General features: G+C 56.4%; 1 protein-coding gene across 1 annotated transcript in view; it reads left to right on the top strand.

Annotated features, from left to right (window-relative positions):
- Nucleotides 1-31: 31 nt before the first annotated feature.
- DIPK1B (divergent protein kinase domain 1B) overlaps nt 32-20349 on the top strand; it is a 56042-nt gene continuing 35724 nt past the window's right edge. Inside the window, exons 1-2 of the mRNA XM_075905323.1 lie at nt 32-388; nt 15117-15251. Coding sequence (XP_075761438.1) covers nt 188-388; nt 15117-15251 — 336 coding nt within the window. The 5' untranslated portion in view covers nt 32-187. The remainder of the gene's footprint in view (nt 389-15116; nt 15252-20349) is intronic.

Below are 20349 nucleotides of genomic sequence, written 5' to 3'. Positions count from 1 at the left end.
CCCCCCTTCCCTTTCCCATCGGCGGACAGAAAGTCTCCCTTCGCCGTCGCCTTTAACTCCAGCTCCGCGGCGCTCGCAGCCCGAAGGCTCCGCTGCGGCTGCTCCCCCGCCGGGCTCCCCATGCAGCAGCCCGGGGGGGTGCCCGGGGCCCGGCCCCGCGCCTGACCCTGCGCCCCCGGGCAGGGGGATGCGCCAGCCGCGGGGCGAGCCGGGCTCGGCAGCCAGCCCCCCCGCTCCGCGGGCTGCAGCCGGGCCCCCCTGCGCTGGGGCGGGCGGCGGGAGTCGGGGCGCGGAGCCGCAGCCCCCGCGGGGCGCACGTCGCAGCATGAGGAGGCTCCGCAGGCTGGTGCATCTGGTGCTCTTCTGCCCTCTGTCCAAGGGCTTGCAGGTGAGGGGGGGGGGGGCGTCGGGGGAGGCCGGTGGGGGAGGAGGGGGATGCCTGGGCTCCCAAGCTGGAAATCAACCCCCCCCCCCCCCCCCCGGCCCCTCACCCTGATCCTGAGCAACCATTTGGAGAAGGAAATGTTTCACTAAAGGGAGGGGGGATTTAACCCCCCCCCCCACTCTTTAGGGGATTCCACCGAGGGGGAAATGGAGCCCTAGTCTATTTCACCGCAGCTCCGCCTGGCCCTGCGGACATGGGAGGTCAGGGAGAGAGATGGACATGGGGGCTGTTTAGTTCTGCCTGCCCCCCAGGGTGGGGGGCTGGGAAGAGTCCGAGGAAACCGGCTCCCTGCTCCCGAACTCCTGTTCTCCTCCATGGCTGGTTTCCCACACCCCACCCTGGCAAACCCTCCAACCCGGAGCCCAGAGTCATTGTGGCCCCCGGGGGGATTTTGTATTTGAATTTGGCAAGACTGGCTGTCTGTCTGTAGCTGCTGGAACGGGTCCGAAGGGAGGGTGCGGTGGGATATCGGTGTCCGCCCTGCTCTGAAGGAGGTCTCAGAGGTGCATGTGATGCCAATAGATGCGTGTTCATCTCCGGCACCACGGTACTTAAGGCCCTAAGCTCGTGGCAATCCGCCGGAGTCTTTCCCTTAGCTCCCCCGGGAATGGGATCTAGCCCTGAATCCGCTGGTTCGCAGGGGACATTTTATCCAGGGATGCATCTCCCCCTCCCCTGCTTGTTTTTGAAAATGCTCCTGGATTATTGGAGGTGGCGTAAATATGGACCAGCATGGCCCATCGGTTGCATAACCAGGCGCCTCATGTTGGGAATACCCCACCTTGCCCTTCCATAGAACGTCAGAGCCAGCCCTTCCGTAAATAAGTGGACCTGCCGAGGCAGCAACGTCCCAGTCTAGAAGGACTCCTTGTTTTCCTTGGCATGCCCGCCTGACCGGATTGCAAGTCTGGTTCCTAGAGGAGGAGCGAGGACTGGGAATGAGCATCCCCCAGGTGGTGCCGGGAGGGGCAGAGAACAGAAGCTAGCACCAGAACCTGATGTTCTTACTCAAGGAAAGGGATCACTTGATTCCCTGTTCTGTTCACTCCTTCTGGGGGCACCTGGCATTGGCCCCTGTTGGCAGACAGGACGCTGGACTAGATGGCCCATGGTCTGACGCAGTGTGGCTGCTCTTATGTAAGTTCCCTCGCTGTGAACGTTCCAGCAGCAAAAGTCACAGTGGAGCCAGCAACGAGGTTGGTGTTTTCACGGGGCCATTCTTGGGTGCGGGACAGCTCAGCCACCCTGACACGGTTGCGTGGATGGAAAGCTAATGCAGGGAGGAGCTCACCTCTTCTCCCCTCCACCCAGCCCCGGGGCGGGGAGGGAGGGGAATGGAAAGGATGTTGGAGAAAATGCGAGCCAGGCCAGGCGGGGGGACGGGACCCAGCGAACCCCCAAAAGCCGCGGGACCAGTGACAGAGCAAAGTTCCCCGCTGGGGCCGAGCTATTCCTGCCAAAAGTCGTTTTCCATCCCTCCCTGCAGTCGCCTTCTCCATCCCTCTCGGACCGGGACCCTCCCAGTGCGGGCAGCACAGGTCTCCCCTCGGCCCTGGGCCACAGCCTGAGGGACAGGGGCCGCGGGAAGCTCTCGGGGGTGAAGGGTCTCCGGGCTGCCCATGCGCTCTGCTCCCCTTAGCCTGGGAAAGCGGGGCACCGCAGTGCTGTGGGAGGAGGGATTCTCTACAGGGGGTGCGGCGTGGGCTTTACCGAAGGGTGAGCTACGACTTTGGTGCCCCCCCCAATCAATAATTTGGGAGGAGCAGCGAGAGAGCCGGCGCTAAAGTCTGCATGGCAGGCGCTGCCTGGTGGGGGCGGGGAGAGGCTCTGTGCTCTGCCCTTCCTTCTCTTCTCCCTGGCTGGGGGAAGCGCAGGGCAGGGGAGCCTGTGTTTGCAGGCCTTTCCCCGCCGCGCCCGTTGCCCGGGTTTCTGGTGCCCTTAAGGGCTGGGGAACCTTTTCGCCACCAGTGAGAGGCGGCCCCTGACCGAGAGGGAGAAAGACGCTCCCCTCTTTCCCCTCTACATAGGGTTGCCAGATGGCTGAAACAAAAATACCGAACACCCTCCGCACCCCACAAAAAAAAAACCCACCGGGAAAAAATGTTGAAGGAAAAAAAAGCGGGGTGGGGGGGCACCGAAGTTGTTGAGCGAAAAAAAACAGACTCCAAGAACCTGGCTCACTGGTAGGGGTTACCAGGTAGTACCAGGTAGTCATTTAACAAAAAAACAGGACACACTTCATGGGGGGAGGGAGAGAGGACTGGCCAGGAAGGGAGCAGTGCTGGCTAGGAAAGGGGGGGGGGGCCTGGAAACAGCTAACGGGGGGGGCAATGGGGCCAGGAGGGGGCAGGGCTGGCTGGGAGGAAGGGGGGGGCGGGAAGCAGAGCTGGCGGGGTGTGTGCGTGTGTGCGGCAACGCTGGCCGGGGAAATCAGGAAGAGAAACGGGCCAGCGGGAAGCAGAGCTGGGGGGGTCAGGGGCTGGCCGGGAGGAAGGGGAAGCAGGAAGCACAGCTGGCGGCGGGGGGGGGTGCCGTGGTGCTGGCCAGGAAGAAGGGGGGCAGGAAGCAGAGCTGGTGGGGGGGCAGCAGCGCTGGCCAGGAGGAAGGGGGGGCCAGGAGGAAGGGGGGGCGGGAAGCAGAGCTGGCGGGGGCGGGGGGTGCAGCGGTGCTGGCCGGGGAGATCAGAAAGAGGAACAGGCCAGTGGGAAGCAGAGCTGGGGGGGCGGGTGCAGGGGGACTAGCCAGAGAAGATCAGGAGGGGAAGTGGGGGAGAACCGGCCGGCCGGGAAGGGGGGGGTAGTAAATTGGCCGGCAGGGAGCGGGACTGACCCGGGCACTTGCTGCCTGTCCCGCGCAGGCTCCCGGCGACGCGCGAGCGAGGAGGAGGCTTCCCCTCCTCCTCACGCTCACCCAGCTGAGGGCTCCCGGCGGCAATCGCGGCCCCGCCCCTCCGCTGGGACTCCCAGCCGCTCCCCAGCCCACGCCAGGCCTCCGTCAGCACAGCCAGACAAATCAGGAAATAGCAGACATTGCACGTGTCCGGTATTTTCTGGTTTTTTTCTACCTGACAGAGCGCGCAAATCCCGGACTGTCCGGTACAACACCGGACACCTGCTACCCTACTCCCACGCCAGTTTTGGGAGGCCCAGCCTAACAGTTTTTGCGAGTTCCAGCCCTGTGGTGGGGCAGTGGGAGGGCCGGAGAGCTAACGCAGTCTCCCCAATGCTGGGGAGAGCCCTGAGCCTTGGAGGCTGGATCCAGGCAAGCCGAGGGCCGCATCCGGCCCCTGGGGCCTGAGGTTCCTCACCCCTGCCTTAAAGCCTGGAGCGCTAGGCGACCACTTTAGTTCATCTGTGTGGTTGGCCTGGCCTGAAAGCAGGGCCTGGCATGGCAAATGGAGAGTCAAATACGGAGCCACCACCGATAGGGAAGAGAAACATTCAGGCAGGTTAGCCATCCACTTTGGCCTCTCTTTACCGTGCCCAGCTCTTCCCGGGCCAGCTTTACCCCTGGTCGTATGGGGCAGCCTCTGGCACTGGCATTAGGCGGCTCCATTACTATTTCGAGCCCTCACTGTGCAAACCCCTCAAGGCAAGGTCAAAAGCCCAGCGTCACTGTTTCAGGGCCAAACCCAGCTTGGCTACTTTGCACCGGAGGTCTCACTGACAGTGCAATGCCCTGATTCTCCGGGCCCTGCCTCTTGTGTCATCATTCCTACTTGGGCAAAGTAGGCCAAGCCCCCACGTCTTTCCCCAAACATGCCCCATGTCTCTAACTGGTCCCTATCCATGCCCCGCCGGCGACGGAGGCCTGTGACTGTAAACGGCAGCTGTGCTGATTTGCAGCATCTGAGGATTTGGCTCGGGGAGGGCAAAAGTGGGAGTAAAATGCCAGCGCCAGCAGGAGTGTCAGCGTCTGATCTGATCGCATTTCACGCTCCCTTTGCCCAGGTGCACATGCTGCTGGGAGGTGCAAGGCTGTGGAGCATGTGCCTCTGGGTGTCTGTGGGAGATCAGTGCATTTGGTGGGGGGAGGAGGCGTGCTCATGTCTGATTTTGATCTGCTTCACCAATTGACACAATCCGAAATCCTGGCAGAAAGGAACTTGATATTCATTGGCTAGCGAACCTCTGTCGGTTGGAGCCGGGTGCGAACCGATAACGGTCTTGAGCCATACGTCTTGTTCAAGAGATTTTCCTTTTTTTTTTAAATTGCCTGTTCTACAGTTTACTCCTTTAATGTAAGAGTCATGGCAAATCTTACTGACAAGTCCTTCGTTTCTCACTCTATTAGCAAGGCCGGGCAGTTGGCAGGGATAAAGAATCACAGAAAGCGGCTTTTTCCTCCAACGCTGAACTCCATCAGAATAAGGTTTTTTACTCACTCTGTCTCTGCCTTCAAGGGGGGAGCTATGGCTGAGAACCCAGGGCTCATCTTGTTTGTCTTCCTGGGAAAGATTTAAAGACACAGTACAAATACACAGGCCATGGGGTAAAACGTTTTGAAAAGAGCCAAAATTACATAGGTGATGAACCCACATTACTCCTGACGGAGGATGGGTTTGAAATGAACCCGTGCTCTCTATGGTGGAATAACAAGTCTGTCCGCTAGTAAAGCTCAGCAGAGATGCGAATGGATGAGGTACGTTTTTGCACTAGTCCCACCGTGGGATGTAATAGTGTAGTCGATTGACCGATTAACCAATAAGCAAAAGCATATAGGTTAATGCAGTGGTCCCCAACCATTTGAGGTTGCCGGGCGCCAGGGGGCGTGGCCGTTCGCCCGCCGGGCGCCAGGGGGCGGGGACACTTGCACGCCCGGGGGCTGCCCCCCCCATAGCTGCATGCCCGGGTGTGGCCCCCCCCCCATAGCCGCATGCCCGGGGGCGGGGCCCCCCCATAGCCACACGCCCGGGGCCGGTGCCCCCTCCAAGGGCTGTGCGCCCGGGGCCGGCGCCCCCACCCTCAAGCGCCGCGCGCCCAGGGCCGGTGCCCCCCCCGCCAAGTGCCGCGCGCCCGGGGCCGGCGCTCTCCCCCCCCCAAGCACCGCGCGCCCAGGGCCGGCGCCCCCTGCAAGCGCCCCGCACCCAGAGCGCGGGCGGCCAATCCGCGGCACTCCCGGGGCCGGCGCTCACCGTGTGCCATGTGCCCGGGGCCAGGCCAGCCCCGAGCACTTGGCGGGCGCATACAAATGCCCCCGCGGGTGCCATGGCGCCCGTGGGCACTGTGTTGGGGACCACGGGGTTAATGCTATAGACTACACGCATTTCCCTCCCCCTGCCAGTAAATGTTTTAGCAGGCTGGCCAGCAGCCTAGCTCAGTCCTGGCTTGCAACAGATCCGGGACCTACCCCTGCTGAGGATCTGCATTTAAAGTATATTAGGAGCAGAGCAGGGGAGCAGCCTGGCTCAGTCCTGGCTCACACTGGGTCCCAGACCTGCCTCTGTTTCAGCTCTGCATTTCAAGTGTATTAAGAGCCGGGCGGGCAGGCAGCCCAGCTCAGTTCTGGGAGCTCAGATTTCCCCTAGACGGGGTGCTGCCACCCCGAGCTGCTGCCTCTTTTTCAGAAGCAGCAGCCCAAGGTGACTGATTTTTAAACTGGCTCCCCTTGTGGACCAGCTCCCGCCTAGCACCCCGTGCTGCTGCCTCTGATACAGTGGCAGGGCTGCAGGGGGCTCCCCAGGAGTGGGACTGGAGCGCACTGGCTGCCGTCCCCATCCCCAGGGACTATAGAATAGTCGACTAACCGATTCAAATTTCATGAGGTTGCTCAGCTATTCAAGTATCAGAGGGGTCGCCGTGTTAGTCTGAATCTGCATAAACAACGAGAAGTCCTCTTATAGACCAGTGGTCTCCAACCTTTTGAAGCATGAGATCCCTTTTTTAATGTAAGTGCAATCCAAGATCAACGTAACACCCAAATACCCTTGCCCCGCCTCCTTTGTGCCCCTTCTCTGAGGCCCCGCCCCCTGCTTACTTTCACCCTCACTTTCACCAGTCGGGGGCAGAGGGTTGGGGTGCAGGCTCTGGACTTGAATTAAGGGATTTGGAGTGTGAGAGGGGCTCTGCGCTGAGCGTGGGGCAGGGAGTTGGGATGCGGGAAAGGGTTCTAAGCGCAGGTTCCGGCAGGGCATTTGGATGCAGGGATGCTCGGGGCTAGGGGAAGGGCTTAGAGTGTAGGAGGGGATTCATGACTGCGGGAGGGTTTCAGGATGTGGACTCCAGCTGGGCCCTCTTACCTCAGGTGGCTGCTGGGTGGTGGTGCAGTGGGGCTAAGGTAGGCTCACCCCTGTCCTGACCCTGCTCCGCTCCCAAAAGCAGCCAGCAAACTCCATCCCAAGACCTGTTGTGCCCCCTCTCTGCTCTTGGAGATAGGACACAGAGTGGGAGAGGGGCCACCCTGACATAAGCATCCTCCTCTCCCTCCCCTGCTCAGTAAGCAGTTGATAGCTTCTTGGCCAAACCTGTCAGGATCACCTGTCAGAAGCTCCAAGATCTACCAGGAGATCCCGATCGACTGGTTGGTGACCCCTGTTATAAACTAACAGCTTTATTGGAGCATAAGCTTTCGTGGGCAAAGACTCACTTTGGACATGAATCTGACGAAGTGGGTCTTTGTCCATGAAAGCTCATGCGCCAATCAATGTTAGTCTATAAGGTGCCACAGGATTTCTTGTTGAAATTGAGAAATTGACCGCTATTTAATTGACCGCTATTTATCCCTAGTCCCACATCTACCCTGAAAGAGCATTGTCAGAAAGGCAGCGAGGTAGGCGTGAGAATGACCGGCAGGTCACGGAGAGCTGCCCTAGAAGAAAGGAGACAGAGGAGCCTTTGAGCACTCTGTCAGTTTCACCTTTGAAAGTAACTCCAGCTCAGGCCAGGTAGCACTTCAAACAGTAGGCACTCAAGAGCCCCGCTGGCCAGCTGACAGCGTGTCATTCTGCCTGCCCGCTGGTTGCTGGCCAAGGGAAGGGCAGACGCCAGCTGCGGATGGGATGCAGTTGTGGCTCAGCTTTTGTGAAATATGCCTTAAAATACCCGGAAGGGTTCCGTCCTCACAGCTGGTGGAAGCTGAAGAGCCGCCATTCTCAGGGGTCTGGAATAGGTATCGGGAGCTTTCCTCTGTCCGGTCCTGCTCTCTCTCTTTTTCGTCTGTGTCGCATTGTATAGCTCGACTGTGAGCTCTCTAGGGCAGGGAAGTGCCTCTATATTAGCTGCTGGGGGGCCCCTGGTCTCCGCCTTTAGGGGTTACTAAACTGGCAGTAATAATTAGCCAAGGAAAGTGACCTTTTAAACACCAAAACCAATTCACTCTGAATCCCTGGAAAGTGGCCCATTTGCTGCCGAAAACTAAATACTTACAGCCAAGCAAACAAACAGATCCCTACTGAGGCCAAATTCTGTTCCCATTGCCACCGTAGGAACCCCGAGTCGCTGAAGGGTTTAGCTTGACGGAGTTACTCATAAAACCAGAGGAAATTAAATCCATAGATCCTGCTCTGGTGTAAACGGGTGGAAAGGGAAGCTCTGGTTCTAAATAAAGCAGAGACAATTGGGTCCTGTTATTATTTCGAGGGGCCAGTCCCATGGTACTAGGCGCTGTACAAACAGCTCCGGTGTCAATCCGGAGGAGGAGATGTTTAGCTCAGTGGATTCCTCCTGGATCCCCTGGGCTTCGCTGAGAACAGAAGCAGCCCTGACCCTGGAAGCTCTAAGACTGATCGTCCCAGCTCCGAGACTGCCTGGTGCAATTCACCGGGGAGGCCGAAGAGCGGAGTGAAAGGGGCAGGGTACCGCGGCTGTCTCCACCATAGAGACAATTTGTCTCCTAGGCCGTGCAAGAAAGATGAGGGGCCTCATTCCCCTTCCATTCATTGCTCAGGCAGGAGTGGGCTGCTTACACACGGCCGGTTATTCCACGGCTTGGAAAAAACCTGAAGTCAGCGGATGAACACTTGTGATGGACAAGGCCCATTCGATTATCGAGCGCCTCCACCCATTGGCTAGTGTCCAATACTGCCCGCTGGCAATTAGCCCCATCCTCAGCAGGGCGCCCCCTTCTGGCTGGCATCACGCCCAGCGTCACTTAGCGCCCTCCCCAGGACCTGCCTGGCTCCCCGTGCCACGGCGTCCTCTTTGGGACGCTGCCCAAGGGCAGGGCTCACGACTCTGGTTTCTCGCCTCCTTCCTGGGTGTCTCAGCAGGGCTCAGTTTCCCGCCTGCCACCGTGGCCAACTGCAGCCAACATCTGGCCCCTCACTACACGGGCAAGTCACAGTCTATCAAGGCCACGCTCAGGTGCAGAGCAATGGGGGAGGGGAGGTACCCAGGCTCACCCACTACTCAGGGCCTCAGCCCAGGGACCCCCTGGCAGCAGCCTTGTCCTGCCTTCCTTCTCTGCCCTTCTCTGCTCTTCCTGTTCCCTGGGCACGTCCCCTGTGACCCCTGCACCTTCCTGGCCCCTGTATCAAGCACTGCAGCCTGGCAGGTATCAAGCTGGAGACTTCTTTTCTCCCATTCTGTTGCAAAAAAGCAGACATAATTCTGGGATACATGAACAGGTGTGTTGTGAGCAAGACACGAGAAGCCATTCTAACTCTGCGCTGGTTAGGCCTCAGTTGGAGTATTGTGTCCAGTACTGGGCACCGCATTTCAAGAAAGATGTGGAGAAATTGGAGAGGGTCCAGAGAAGAGCAACAAGAATGGTGAAAGGTCTAGAGAACATGACCTGTGAAGGAAGGCTGAAAGAATTGGGTTCGTTTAGTTTAGAAAAGAGAAGACTGAGGGGGGACATGACAGCAGTTTTCAGGTATCTAAAATGGTGTCATAAGGAGGAGGGAGAAAACTTGTTCATCTTGGCCTCTGAGGATAGAACAAGAAGCAATGGGCTTAAACTGCAGCAAGGGAGGTTTAGGTTGGACATTGGGAAAAAGTTCCTAACTGTCAGGGTGGTTAAACACTGGAATCAATTGCCCAGGGAGGTTGTGGAATCTCCAGCTCTGGAGATATTTAAGAGCAGGTTAGATAAATGTCTATCAGGGATGGTCTAGACAGTATTTGGTCCTGCCATGAGGGCAGGGTTCTGGACTCGATGCCCTCTCGAGGTTCCTTCCAGTCCTCGTATTCTATGATTCTGTGATTCTCCTGAGCCTGCAGCACTACTCTCTGAAAGGTGCTTCCCGTTGGAAAGCAGCGCAGCACCCTCCCTGGTCAGGTCCTAACTGCTCTCTGCTCTGCTGAGCAGCTTTTTATAGCTAGGGCTGCCCCAGCAAGCTGCCTTTTGATTGGCCCCTTCTAAGCCACTCTGTTATTGGCTGTGTTGGCTCCCTCCTGCTGATTTAACCCCTTCTGGCGGAGTGAGGCAACCCCCCCAGTACACACTGAAATTAAACCAGAGCATCGTCCCAATTTCCAGATCCAAACATCTTGAGACTCCAGGTCATTCAAAATCTAGCTCCAACATGTTGCTGTCTGGGCCCATCCCATAGCTAACCCTCTAGAGACTGGTTCTCAACTTGCCCCGGAAACCTCAGCCAAGGGCCTGGGTTTTTTATAAAGAATAAAATGTTCCAACAGGCCAAAGGCAATTGCTATTTAGATCGAATTCGTCAAGGGGAGAATAGCCACGGGTGTCATCTTCTGGAACGACTGGCTGGCTTGCTTCACAGATGGAGGCCAGATGTAAACTAAAGAAGGCTTCACATTTTCGTGGCCTCTCTTGTCATTCTTATGTAGGAAAGGCTCTCGCACCAGGGCCAGCTCTAGGTTTTTTGCCGCCCCAAGCAAAACATTTTTTGGCCGCCCCCCAGCCCACTGCGGCAGGACAGGCACTGAGGAGGAAAGTGCCCCTTTCACCTTGCAGCTCTTTGACTCCTACCACGCCCTCTGGCCAAACCCAGCCTACGTCCTGTCTCCCCTCCATACACATCCCGACCCCCCCACGCACTCACGGAACCCAGTTGCCACCTTCTCTCCCCTCCCAGGCAAACCTGACCCCTCAGTGACTGGACCCAGTCCACCCCGATTCTCTGCCCCACCTGATCCACCCTGCACCCTCTTCCCTCCCAGCCAAACCCGATCCCCCCTGCTCCTGACCAGACCCAGTCTGCTCCCCTCTCCCACCTCCCCCCTACTGACCCAACTCCGTCTCCTTTCCCTCTCCCCGCCAAAACCTCGTGTCCCCTCCCCACAGCACGCGTGGAAATGTCGGAGCGCCCTGGGGAGGGGTGAAAGTGGCCCGGGTCCCCCGACTTCCCCTGCAGCTGCCACGAGGGACTCTGCAGCCAGCGGTTCCCGGGGGTGCTGCGGCAGTGCTGAGGGGCCGGCGCGGTAGCACAGCTGGCTGGCAGCCCCGGGCAAACACCTGGGAGCAGGAGCGAGGCAGAGCGCTGGGTCCAGGGTCCAAGCTCCTCGCGGAGGAGGAGGAGGGTCTCCCGAGCTCTCCCGGAGCTGATTAGACAAGAGGCCGGAGGGAAGGGGATAGGTGGGGGGAGGGAGTGAAATCTACAACAACAAGCGGCGCAGCGGCAGGGCGAGCGGGGACGGTGGCAGGCGACTCAGACCGTGGAGCGCAGCAGCCCGCCCCTGCCTGCTGCTGAGCTCGCTGGCGTTCGCCATCGGGGTGGGTTAGGTGCGGGGCGCACCTGGTCCTCCCGCAGGCTCAGCTCGCACGCGGCGGGGCTCAGCGCTCGCCCGCCTCCCGGCCGGGCTGCCCACCATAACACTCCCTAGGACACTGGCAGTGGCTAGCGGAGCGCGCTGCACCTGCCTCCGTGCCAGCCCCGGCCCGGTCGCCTCTCCCCGCCGGCTGCCGCTCCACAGATGCTCGGCTGCTTCATGCCCAGGCCGGGCTGGGCATGTGTGGAGCATGGTCCCCCCATACCGGCTTGCAGCCCCCTGCCCGCTGCCGGGACCCCGCTGCTCAGGGCGGCGGCAGCCGCATCTGGCGCCCCATGAACTTCAGTCGTCGCCTAGCGCAGCCGCCGGGGGAGGGAGGAAGCTGCAGGGGGCAGGGATGGCTGGTCTCCGTCATCCTGCTGCTTGGCCCCGCTCCCCTCCCCTTCTTTCCTCCCCTCCTGTGTCTGAGGGGACATAAATAATTTCCTGTTCATCCAGAAATATAATTTATGCCATCATGTGCCTGACGTGTCCGTCTGCTATGAATATTGGACAGATTTCTCAGACACTTCGCCAAAGAATCAATGCACATAAAACAGACATCAGGCTCTCTCACAGACAGAAAACTGTTGCTTGCCATTTTAACCAGACTGACCAGTCTCTCAATGACCTTAAAACATGCATATTGCTTCAAAGAGATTTTAACTCCAGACTTCAAAGAGAAGCCTCCGAACTGTCATTCATGCTTAAATTTGACATTTTGCGTACGGGTCTTAACAAAGATGCTAATTATCTCACCCATTACAAAGATAGCTTCCCCAATTATCACCCCTAATGTCATTACCTCAGACACTAACCTTCCCCCCTCACCCCTCCTCTGTTCTTAAATCTGATTCGTCAATTTTATATGTATTCACTTTTTTTTGATTGTATCACTTTTGGTATATATGGTCGTGCCAATTTTCTTCCACGTATTGATCTGAGGAAGTGAGTCTGGCCCACGAAAGCTCCTCACCTAATAAACCATCGTGTTAGTCTTTAAAGTGCTGCATAGTCCTGTCTTTTGTTCTTGCAGAAAGAGGGCTGCTTTTTCCACTACACATTGTTGGCTCTTGATTTCTTGCTAGGTTCTGTGGGTCCCCCTTCTAATGGATAATTTAGGAGCTATTTCTCTTTTAACACCCGGGGGGGGGGGGGGGGGGGGTCCATTACATTTCCCAGTAAAGGACGTGAGTAGGAGTTTGAAAAGTGCAAGGAGGGGCATATTTCTCCCGGCCTTTCTGCTTGCTTTGTATATTTCCTGTCCAGATTTCTCTCTTCATCAGCCAAGACTCTGGCAAACTCCACTCTCTTCATTGTTCTCGTTATCCTTCCTGACTCTTCTTCATTTCCTCCCTTTTCTTAAATGTAAAATATGTTTTGTCTTGTTCCTTCGGAGCCATCCAAAGCACCTGGTGAAGCTTTCCGACCATCAGAGATAATCCTCATGAAAATCCCTCCATCAGTTCTCGTGGGCCAATTTGACATCAGGACATTGACCTACAGGCAGACCGATAGCCCGATTAACTTGGACAATAAATATGTTTAGGCCTTCCAAAGAGCCCTAGTCACACAGCATGTGGCCTTGCAGTTGTTTGGGCTTACAGGTGCTATCCTACATTGAGCAAAATTCCTCTCGCAGCCTGATGCTTCTGAAATGCCGTGGCCCAGTGTGGTTTGTCCCCCTCTAGTGGTCACAGCACGTAAAAGGCCTACGAGTCTGTTACTGATTCCAAGCATGCCGGTAGCATTAGATACTCTGGGTTCAGTGTTGTTGGGGACCCAAGCAAAGCATCATTACATTCAGGTCCCAAGAGGTGGAACAGAAAACAAATAGGAGAACCGTGCTCACTGATCTGATTTCTAGTCTACGCCCCTCAGTCTCACTTGACAGTCCCACATCAGGCCCCCTCTAGATCCAACAGAAGCAGCCTCGGCAGGAGTATTAAACTGCCACTAGAAAGCCCCATTTGCTAATGATAAGTGTGAGCCATTATTGAGTACAGCTGGTTTTAGATCTGAAATCACAGACTCAACCACACTCCAATCGGAATAGCCACAAATCTCTTGTGTTTGACAACTCTTCGTGGTAATTAGAGTCCACCCTTTTACAGACATTCATTAGCGGGGAACTTTGTGATGTTGAAAGCAGGCCTGCTAACCCAGGGCTTTGTGGGTTGATTCACACCTCGGTATTTGCAATTAGCATACAATGCATCAAGATGCGCAGTCAAACCTAGACACTTTTATCCTTGTCTGCAAATGAGCTCTGATTGAATTGAAATAATGAACACCACCACACTGACATGGAGAAGGGGAGGTTTCTCCCTTGTTGACTGCAGCCGATCAGATTCCCGTGTGGCGTTCACGCAGCTTGATTAGGAAGGTGGCATCGGCCCGATGTTTAGAATTCATTAGCGGCGTTGGAAAACGTAACGGGCCAGATCCTCAGATGATGCGGACTGGTATAAATCTATTGGGTCCATTCAGATCCAGCTTTACATAAGTGGAAGCAGTTGCCGATTTTGGTTAATTATTTCACTAGAACTGGGGGGATCAGATTCACACCAATGTGACTCTCTGATGAACTGGATCGGTGTGTTTATTATTTTTGCTGAAGACCCAGACAGAACCTAGATACACCAGTAAGAGAGAAATCGATGGGTTGATACAAAATGTTTGCTGACTGCTCTCAGGCTCAGCCGGAAACCCGCTAACGAAAGAGCCAAGTGAACAGCTACAAAGTGACTCCCAACGTCCGGGGAATTTCTCACCATTTCTTAAAACCATGCAGGCCCCTCTGGCTCATTCCCTCCAGGAAGAGCCTGCAGCAGTAGGTGGGCATTGAAACACACACTGCAGGTCAATAAACCGAGTTATAAATAGATCCTTCTGTTCTGCCCAGCGTGCGTTACATTCAGGGCAACTGCAGCAGTGAAAAACGGGAATGACTTCTGCATTTTTCTCGTGATCCTTCCTTTCACCCCCATGTGGCCAATCCCCAGTTGGCGTCAACTAGTCTAATTTAGAAGCACTCCACTGACTTCAGTGGCCAAGTGCCACCAGCGAAGGATCTGGCCGAACTGGTCTATGGGGGATCCAAGCCCTCATTGTACCTTGTGCTATACAAATTGATATGTCCCCTAGTGGGCAGCCAAACCCTTAATATTGCTTCTCTCTGCAGAGAGAGACTCCTTCCGCTACCGGCTTATTTTATCTGTTCCCTAGAGGAAGGAGAGTCATTCTGCTCCCATGGGACCCAAATCCTCTTTGCTATACTTGCCTCTTGTTTGTTATTTGCATGGCAGTCGTGTGCAGAGGTGCCAGCCTGGGGTTACGCATGGTGCTGGGTGCTGTACAAACGTCGACGCGTACACTGCTGCACGGCAAACAACAACCGTCTGTCCCTGCCCCAGAGAGCTTACAATCAAAACACAGCAGAGCAACTGCTGAATACAACCACCGGGGATGGGAGGGTGGACAAGGTAATAGTGCGAGGCCACTTGGAATGGAATAAGGGCGTGTCTACATGGCACCGTTTTTTCGGAATAATGGCCGCTATTCCGGGAAAGCAGTACTAGCGTCCACACAGCAACTGCGTTATTTCAAAAGAAAATCGACATGACGGAGGGCTTTTCCCAACGTTGGTAAACCTCATTCCATGAGGAATAACGCCTCTTCCGAAAAGGCTTGTTTGAAAGAGCGGGGGTGTGGACGCGCCACTGTTGCTATGTCGAAATACCTCCTCCCCAGGGCTGTTTTCAAGTTATTCCTCCCCAGTGCCTCCTGGGGCTGTCAATCAAGGTAGCGCATCTACATTAGGGGAGCCTGCCTTGGACTAATTCGAAGACTTCCCTGTAATGTGAACGCTCTATTTCGAAATAAGATCTCTTCTGGAACAGTGTATTCTGAAAGGAGCTTGCAGTGTAGACGTACCCTAAGTCACAGCAGAGCTGCTGCCATTTGCGAGCATTAACTTGTATGTAATGGCCTTTTCCTGGTTTTTTCCTCAGAGTCGCCTCCCTGGCATCAAAGTGAAATACCTTTTCCTTGCCTGGCTGGGCGTCTTCGTGGGCAGCTGGGTGGTCTACATGCATTACTCCTCCTATTCTGAACTGTGCAGAGGTCACGTCTGCCAGATGATAATCGTGAGTACTGGCGACTTGTGCTTGCTCCTGCTGCTTTGCTTCAGAGCTGTGTGTTTTTCCAACCCCTCGGGAAGAGGAGCGGGGGATGAGGAGGCCTTGGGAGACAGCGACGTCCGAGTAGGGAACTGCGCTTGGAAGTCCTGGCTAGATTTCACTGAGGGAGACTGTCACTAGGATAGTTTGGATGTCGCTTTTGACACATTTGGGGGGTTCTTGGGGATGAAAGGAGCCATATAGAAGAGAGGAGCATTTTTAGTGTCACATCAGGGCTCGTCGTTCACTGTTTGCTCCTGTCATAAATCCAGGCAAAGAGACACATGAACTAGTTTTTCTCTGTATTTTTCTTATTCCATTTTGTGTTAAAATTCCAGAGGGAACATTTGCACTTTCATTTAGGGCAGATAAGACAAACGTATTCACGGAAAGGAAAGTAGCACCGGACCTGAGCTGATATTACATGCTAACGGCCTGCAAAATATTTCAAAAGTGTAAACTCCAAGCAGGGCGAGGTTACTGGACAAGGGGCCAAAAAGGAATGAAATGTGAAATGTAGAAGGGATACGAGAAAGAGTGAGGTCTGTTGGGCTGTGGAAGAATCTGCTGAGAGAAGTAGTGGAAACTCCATTGCTTACAGTATTTAACACTGGACTAGAGAGAGTCAAAGCCAGTTTCCCCAACCTTTGATATTCACATTTTCACATCAGTAGCTATGAATGGGACACACGCATCCAATTAGCACAGGTCCTGCAATTGACAGGTAAATGCAGTTGCTGTGATATATATACCTTGAATTCTGTATTTTCCACTCCAATTCATCTGATGAAGTGTGTTTTAGCCACAAAAACTCACAATGTCATCTACTTGTTAGTCTCTAAGGGGCCACAGGACTGTTCCTTGTTTTTAAAGCTGCCAACTAACCCGGAGACCCCTCTGAGATTTTGTACTGTAGAGAGAATAGGGCAGTAGTGGATGTGGTGAGCATCTAGCTCTTCTCCAGCTCTGCTCTGCACGGTTCTGTCACTGATCAAACGAAGTATCGAGGTTGCTGTTCTGCATGTTTCAGGGTGGTATCTACCATGCATGGCCAGCTCCGGGCCTCCACCAAGAGGAGGGAGCTCTTTCCATGACGTGTGCTAAAAGAGACATGGCACTTTCTGTATTCTCCTCTCTCAAATCTATTCAGGCCACATTGCCTAGGATACGGGCCTGGGTGAGCCTCGGAGTAGAATCATACAATCTTAGGGTTGGAAGAGGCCTCAGGAGGTCATCAAGTCCAACCCCTTGCCCAAAGCAGGACCAACCCGAACTAGGGCCTTTATCCCCCAAACATCTGAGTGCCTCCAGTGGCGTAGCGAGGGGAGGGTAGTGAGGGGCAGTTGCCTCTAGGCACCACACTAGGGGGGCACCAATTTTGTCCCCCTCCACTCCTCCTGTCATCCCTCGGCTCCCCTACTCCTCCTCCACCCCCGGCTGGAGCCACCTCCTCCCTGCCTCTGCGCCCGGTCCCAAACTGGAGGGGGAAGATGCAGTACCATCTCTCCCTTTCCACCTCCTCCCAGGGTCGGGTTCAGCCATGCGCCAGGTTTGGGGCCCTGCTGCACGGCAGTAGCAGGGATGTGTGTGCAAATATTGCCTTTGCCCCTGGGCGCATAACACCCTCGCTACAGAATGCCCCGGCTGCAGTGGGCTCTGAGAATGCAACACGTCCATGTGGGCAGAAATGGCTTGCGGTGAATAGGGTTGCCAGATGGCTTAACCAAAAATACCGAACACCCCCCCCCCCCCAAAAAAAAAAAACGGGGAAAAAATTCTGTTCAGGAAAAAAAGGGGGAGACCACAGTTGTTGAGCAAAAAAAAAAAAAGGGGGACCCCAAGAGTTGTTAAGCTAAAAAAATTAAAAAAAAAAAAAAAAAGCGTGGTTCCTTTAAGAAATGCTTTTGAGGCTTTTTGCCCCTAACAGGCTGCTGGCGGCCATTTGCAATCTTGTCTCCCTGCTCCGGGCCGGACAGCTCCCCTGCGGAACCAGGTAAGCACCAGGAATTTTCGGCTGCTGGCCGGGAAAAAATCAGAAAACACCGGACATTTTAGGTGCCCGGTATTTTCTGAACTTTTTGACCAGACAGAAGGTGAAAATACTGGACTGTCCAGGTCAATACCGGACACCTGGCAACCCTAGCGGCAAACCACGCGGAAAACATCTCTTGACAAATGTGCAGCGTGAGGGGGCGGCACAGGCCCTGTGTGCGGCAGGGGTTGTCCCGACGCGTTCGGTCTCACGCCAGGCAGAGCCAGCCTGATGCCTTTGATTAGAGGAGACTCCGGGCCCGGCCCGCTTTGCCTGGGTGCAGCCCCATGAGGGCTGGCGCCTCCGTCTGGTTTCTGCAAGTCCTCGTCCAGCGGGGCATGCCAGGCTGGGAGCAGGGGGAGGTGGGTTGTGGGCACAGATAAGGGTGAGTGCCAGGCACGGCCGTGCAGTATCTCAACCCCGGGGGCAGGAGAGTAGGGCCAGGATGGGGGTGTCTGAGCTGACCTGGGCTCGGCAGCTTTTCTCACCTTGCTAAGCAGACACTGGCCAGACTCCCCCGTCTCGGCCTTGCTTGTGGGACTTGGCCAGAGTACCCTGGTGAGACGTTCTTGCCGGGAAGGCCCTAGGCTGGGTATCAAACAGAATCACAGACGTAGCACTGGAAGGGACCTCGATAGGTCATCTAGTCCTGTCCCCTGCCCTTCAGGTAGGACATCTGGGTTCAGATCTCTGCTCTGACTCCCTCTGCCAGTCACCCCCCCCCCGCCCTTGGGGCCTGGAACCAGGGGATAATCCCCAGCTGGGGGCATGCTGGTAGCACAAATAGCACAAGGCAGGGCCCTTGCTCAGCCGTGCGCGTGGCCCTACCCACCCCTTTTCACCTTGTGCCCATGTGCCCTGCACACATGCTGGGAAGCCCTTCCCCCCCGTAGCAGCCTCCAGATGTGCTGAGCGAGCCGTCTGGCACCGTGCTATGTGATTCCACAGGGCGATGGCTGGGAAGCCGTCTCAAACCATCCCAGTGCGTCTTCCGATGCTCCTCGGGCTTTATGAATAGACATCTAATTAGAGTGATCACCCTGCAGGTCGTCCCAGATGCTCGCCCAATGCTTCTCACCTGTGACCTCCCCGGGCCCCACGCGTCCGACCTGCAAAGAAGCCCACTTAGCATTCGCCCGACAGCTGTAATTAGTGGGGAATCAAAGATCTTCTATGCCACAGTTAACACACACAAGAGTTTTCAGGGGGGTAATGAGGCGGAGATGCCGGAGAATTTTCTGCTTCTCTGGCTCCCTCCTTACTGCCGTCTTAACCCCGTTACCACTTGCTGGGTTCTGCTTCCTCTGAGCTCACCTCTGCTATTCCCCCACCTTCCACAGTGGAGATAACACCAGCCCCAGAGCCAGCTTTAGTGGGGGCCCATGGAACCCCAGAACTGGGGCTGGGCCCTGTCTGTTCCGATCGCCTTTAAGAATGAGTAACTCTCTGCCAGTGGCATAGTGTGGGGGGGCAGTTGCCCCCGGGCGCCACACTAGGGGGGCATCAATTTAGTCCCCCTCTACTCCCCCGTCATCCCTCTTCCTCCACCCACTGCCACCGGCAGGAGCCTCGGACTCTCCTCCATCTCTGCTGGCAGGTTACTGCGTGTGGGGCCCAGCCCCAAACCAGAGGGGGTGGGGGAAGACGCGGTACAATCTCCCCCCACTCCTCTTAGGGTTGGGCTCAGCCGTGTACCAGGTTCGGGGCCCCACCATTCGGTGGTGGAGGGGGACGGGCACAAAGTTTGCCTTTGCCCCCGGGCACATCACACCCTCGCTACGCCTCTGCTCTCTGCCCCTTCTCACAGTCCTGGTGCCAGCCCCGGCCCCAGCTCACAAAGAGAGCGCTGGCTTTGTATGCCGGGAGTGAGACAGAAGCAGCCTCATGTCCCCAGCAGCAGCGCCCCAAGCGTGTGGGGATGAGCAGACACATCGGATAGGACAACGGCCTCAGGCACTCAAAGGAAATTGCAAATGTTGCCGCCTTGTGAAGCGGCCTCACTCCAGTTGCTTGCTCCACAGGTGACTCTCCCCGCCCCGCTTCCTTCACCTGAGGCTCCGCCCTCTTCAAGGGTCAAGCCCCGCCTCCAGGGCAGGGCTCCAGCTCCCCCACAAGCCATCCCCCACTGCAAGGGCAGGTCCCCAACCCTCTCTCCACCCCCAGCCCCGGAGTGCGGGACAGGCAGGCGGCACGTGGCCCCACGCCTCAGCATGGCTGAAGCCCATAGGTAGCCCGGGAGCCACGCTGAAACGGGTTGGAGTGTGGGCAGGGCCACGCGTGGCACTTAGGGAAGGCAATGCCTTCCCCTGCCTCTTCGACCCGCTGCCCATGTCCACAGCCTCCCTTTCCCAAAGCCTCCCCCTAAAACCCAGCCCCGGCAACGTGGCCGCTTCACAAGACAGACTCCTGATCTCCTACCCATCTAGTCCCTGGAGAGCCACATGTTGACGCCTCATCCGGGGCAGGGAGGCGCTATTGACTCTGGGGGAGGTAGCAGCTGCCTCCCACTCTCCATTTCCCCTCTCTTCTGCGTGAGGACCCTATCCCCGCTCTTGCAGGAAAAGAGCTCTCGGGCACTGGAGGCGGTGAGCAGACAGCCGGCTAGGAGACCCAGCAGGAGAGATGGGGCGGGCAGCGTGGAGGGACGTTCTGTGTCTCGATAGGACTGTCGTCTGGGGGGTGGGACCGTGGCACCCAGTGACCAAGAATCTCCTATTGAGCTACCAGGCCGCGATTTGCAAAAGCAGCGAGTGGTTTGGGGCCCCGCGATGATCCACTTCCGAGGCCTTCAGCGGGCACCATTTTCAGAAACGCTGGGCATCCTCCTCGGAAATCCGACCCCCTCCAACATGACTCCGGTTGGGACCCACCAGAGATCACAAGTCACTTTGGGAAACATGGGCCTATGTGTTTCCTCTGGGAGTAAGCAGATGGCTAGTAGAGGAGGGGGCAGGAAGCAGACAGAGACCCGGCGTGCCTAGAGCCAGGGTATCCTCTACCAACAGGGGTGCCTGGGAAGCTGTCCTGAATTTT

This window comes from Pelodiscus sinensis, chromosome 22 (genome assembly GCF_049634645.1).
Source record: "Pelodiscus sinensis isolate JC-2024 chromosome 22, ASM4963464v1, whole genome shotgun sequence".
In the NCBI taxonomy this organism is placed as follows: domain Eukaryota; kingdom Metazoa; phylum Chordata; order Testudines; family Trionychidae; genus Pelodiscus; species Pelodiscus sinensis.
Note: the sequence above shows the minus strand (reverse complement) of the source record. Positions and strands in the feature narration are given on the sequence as shown.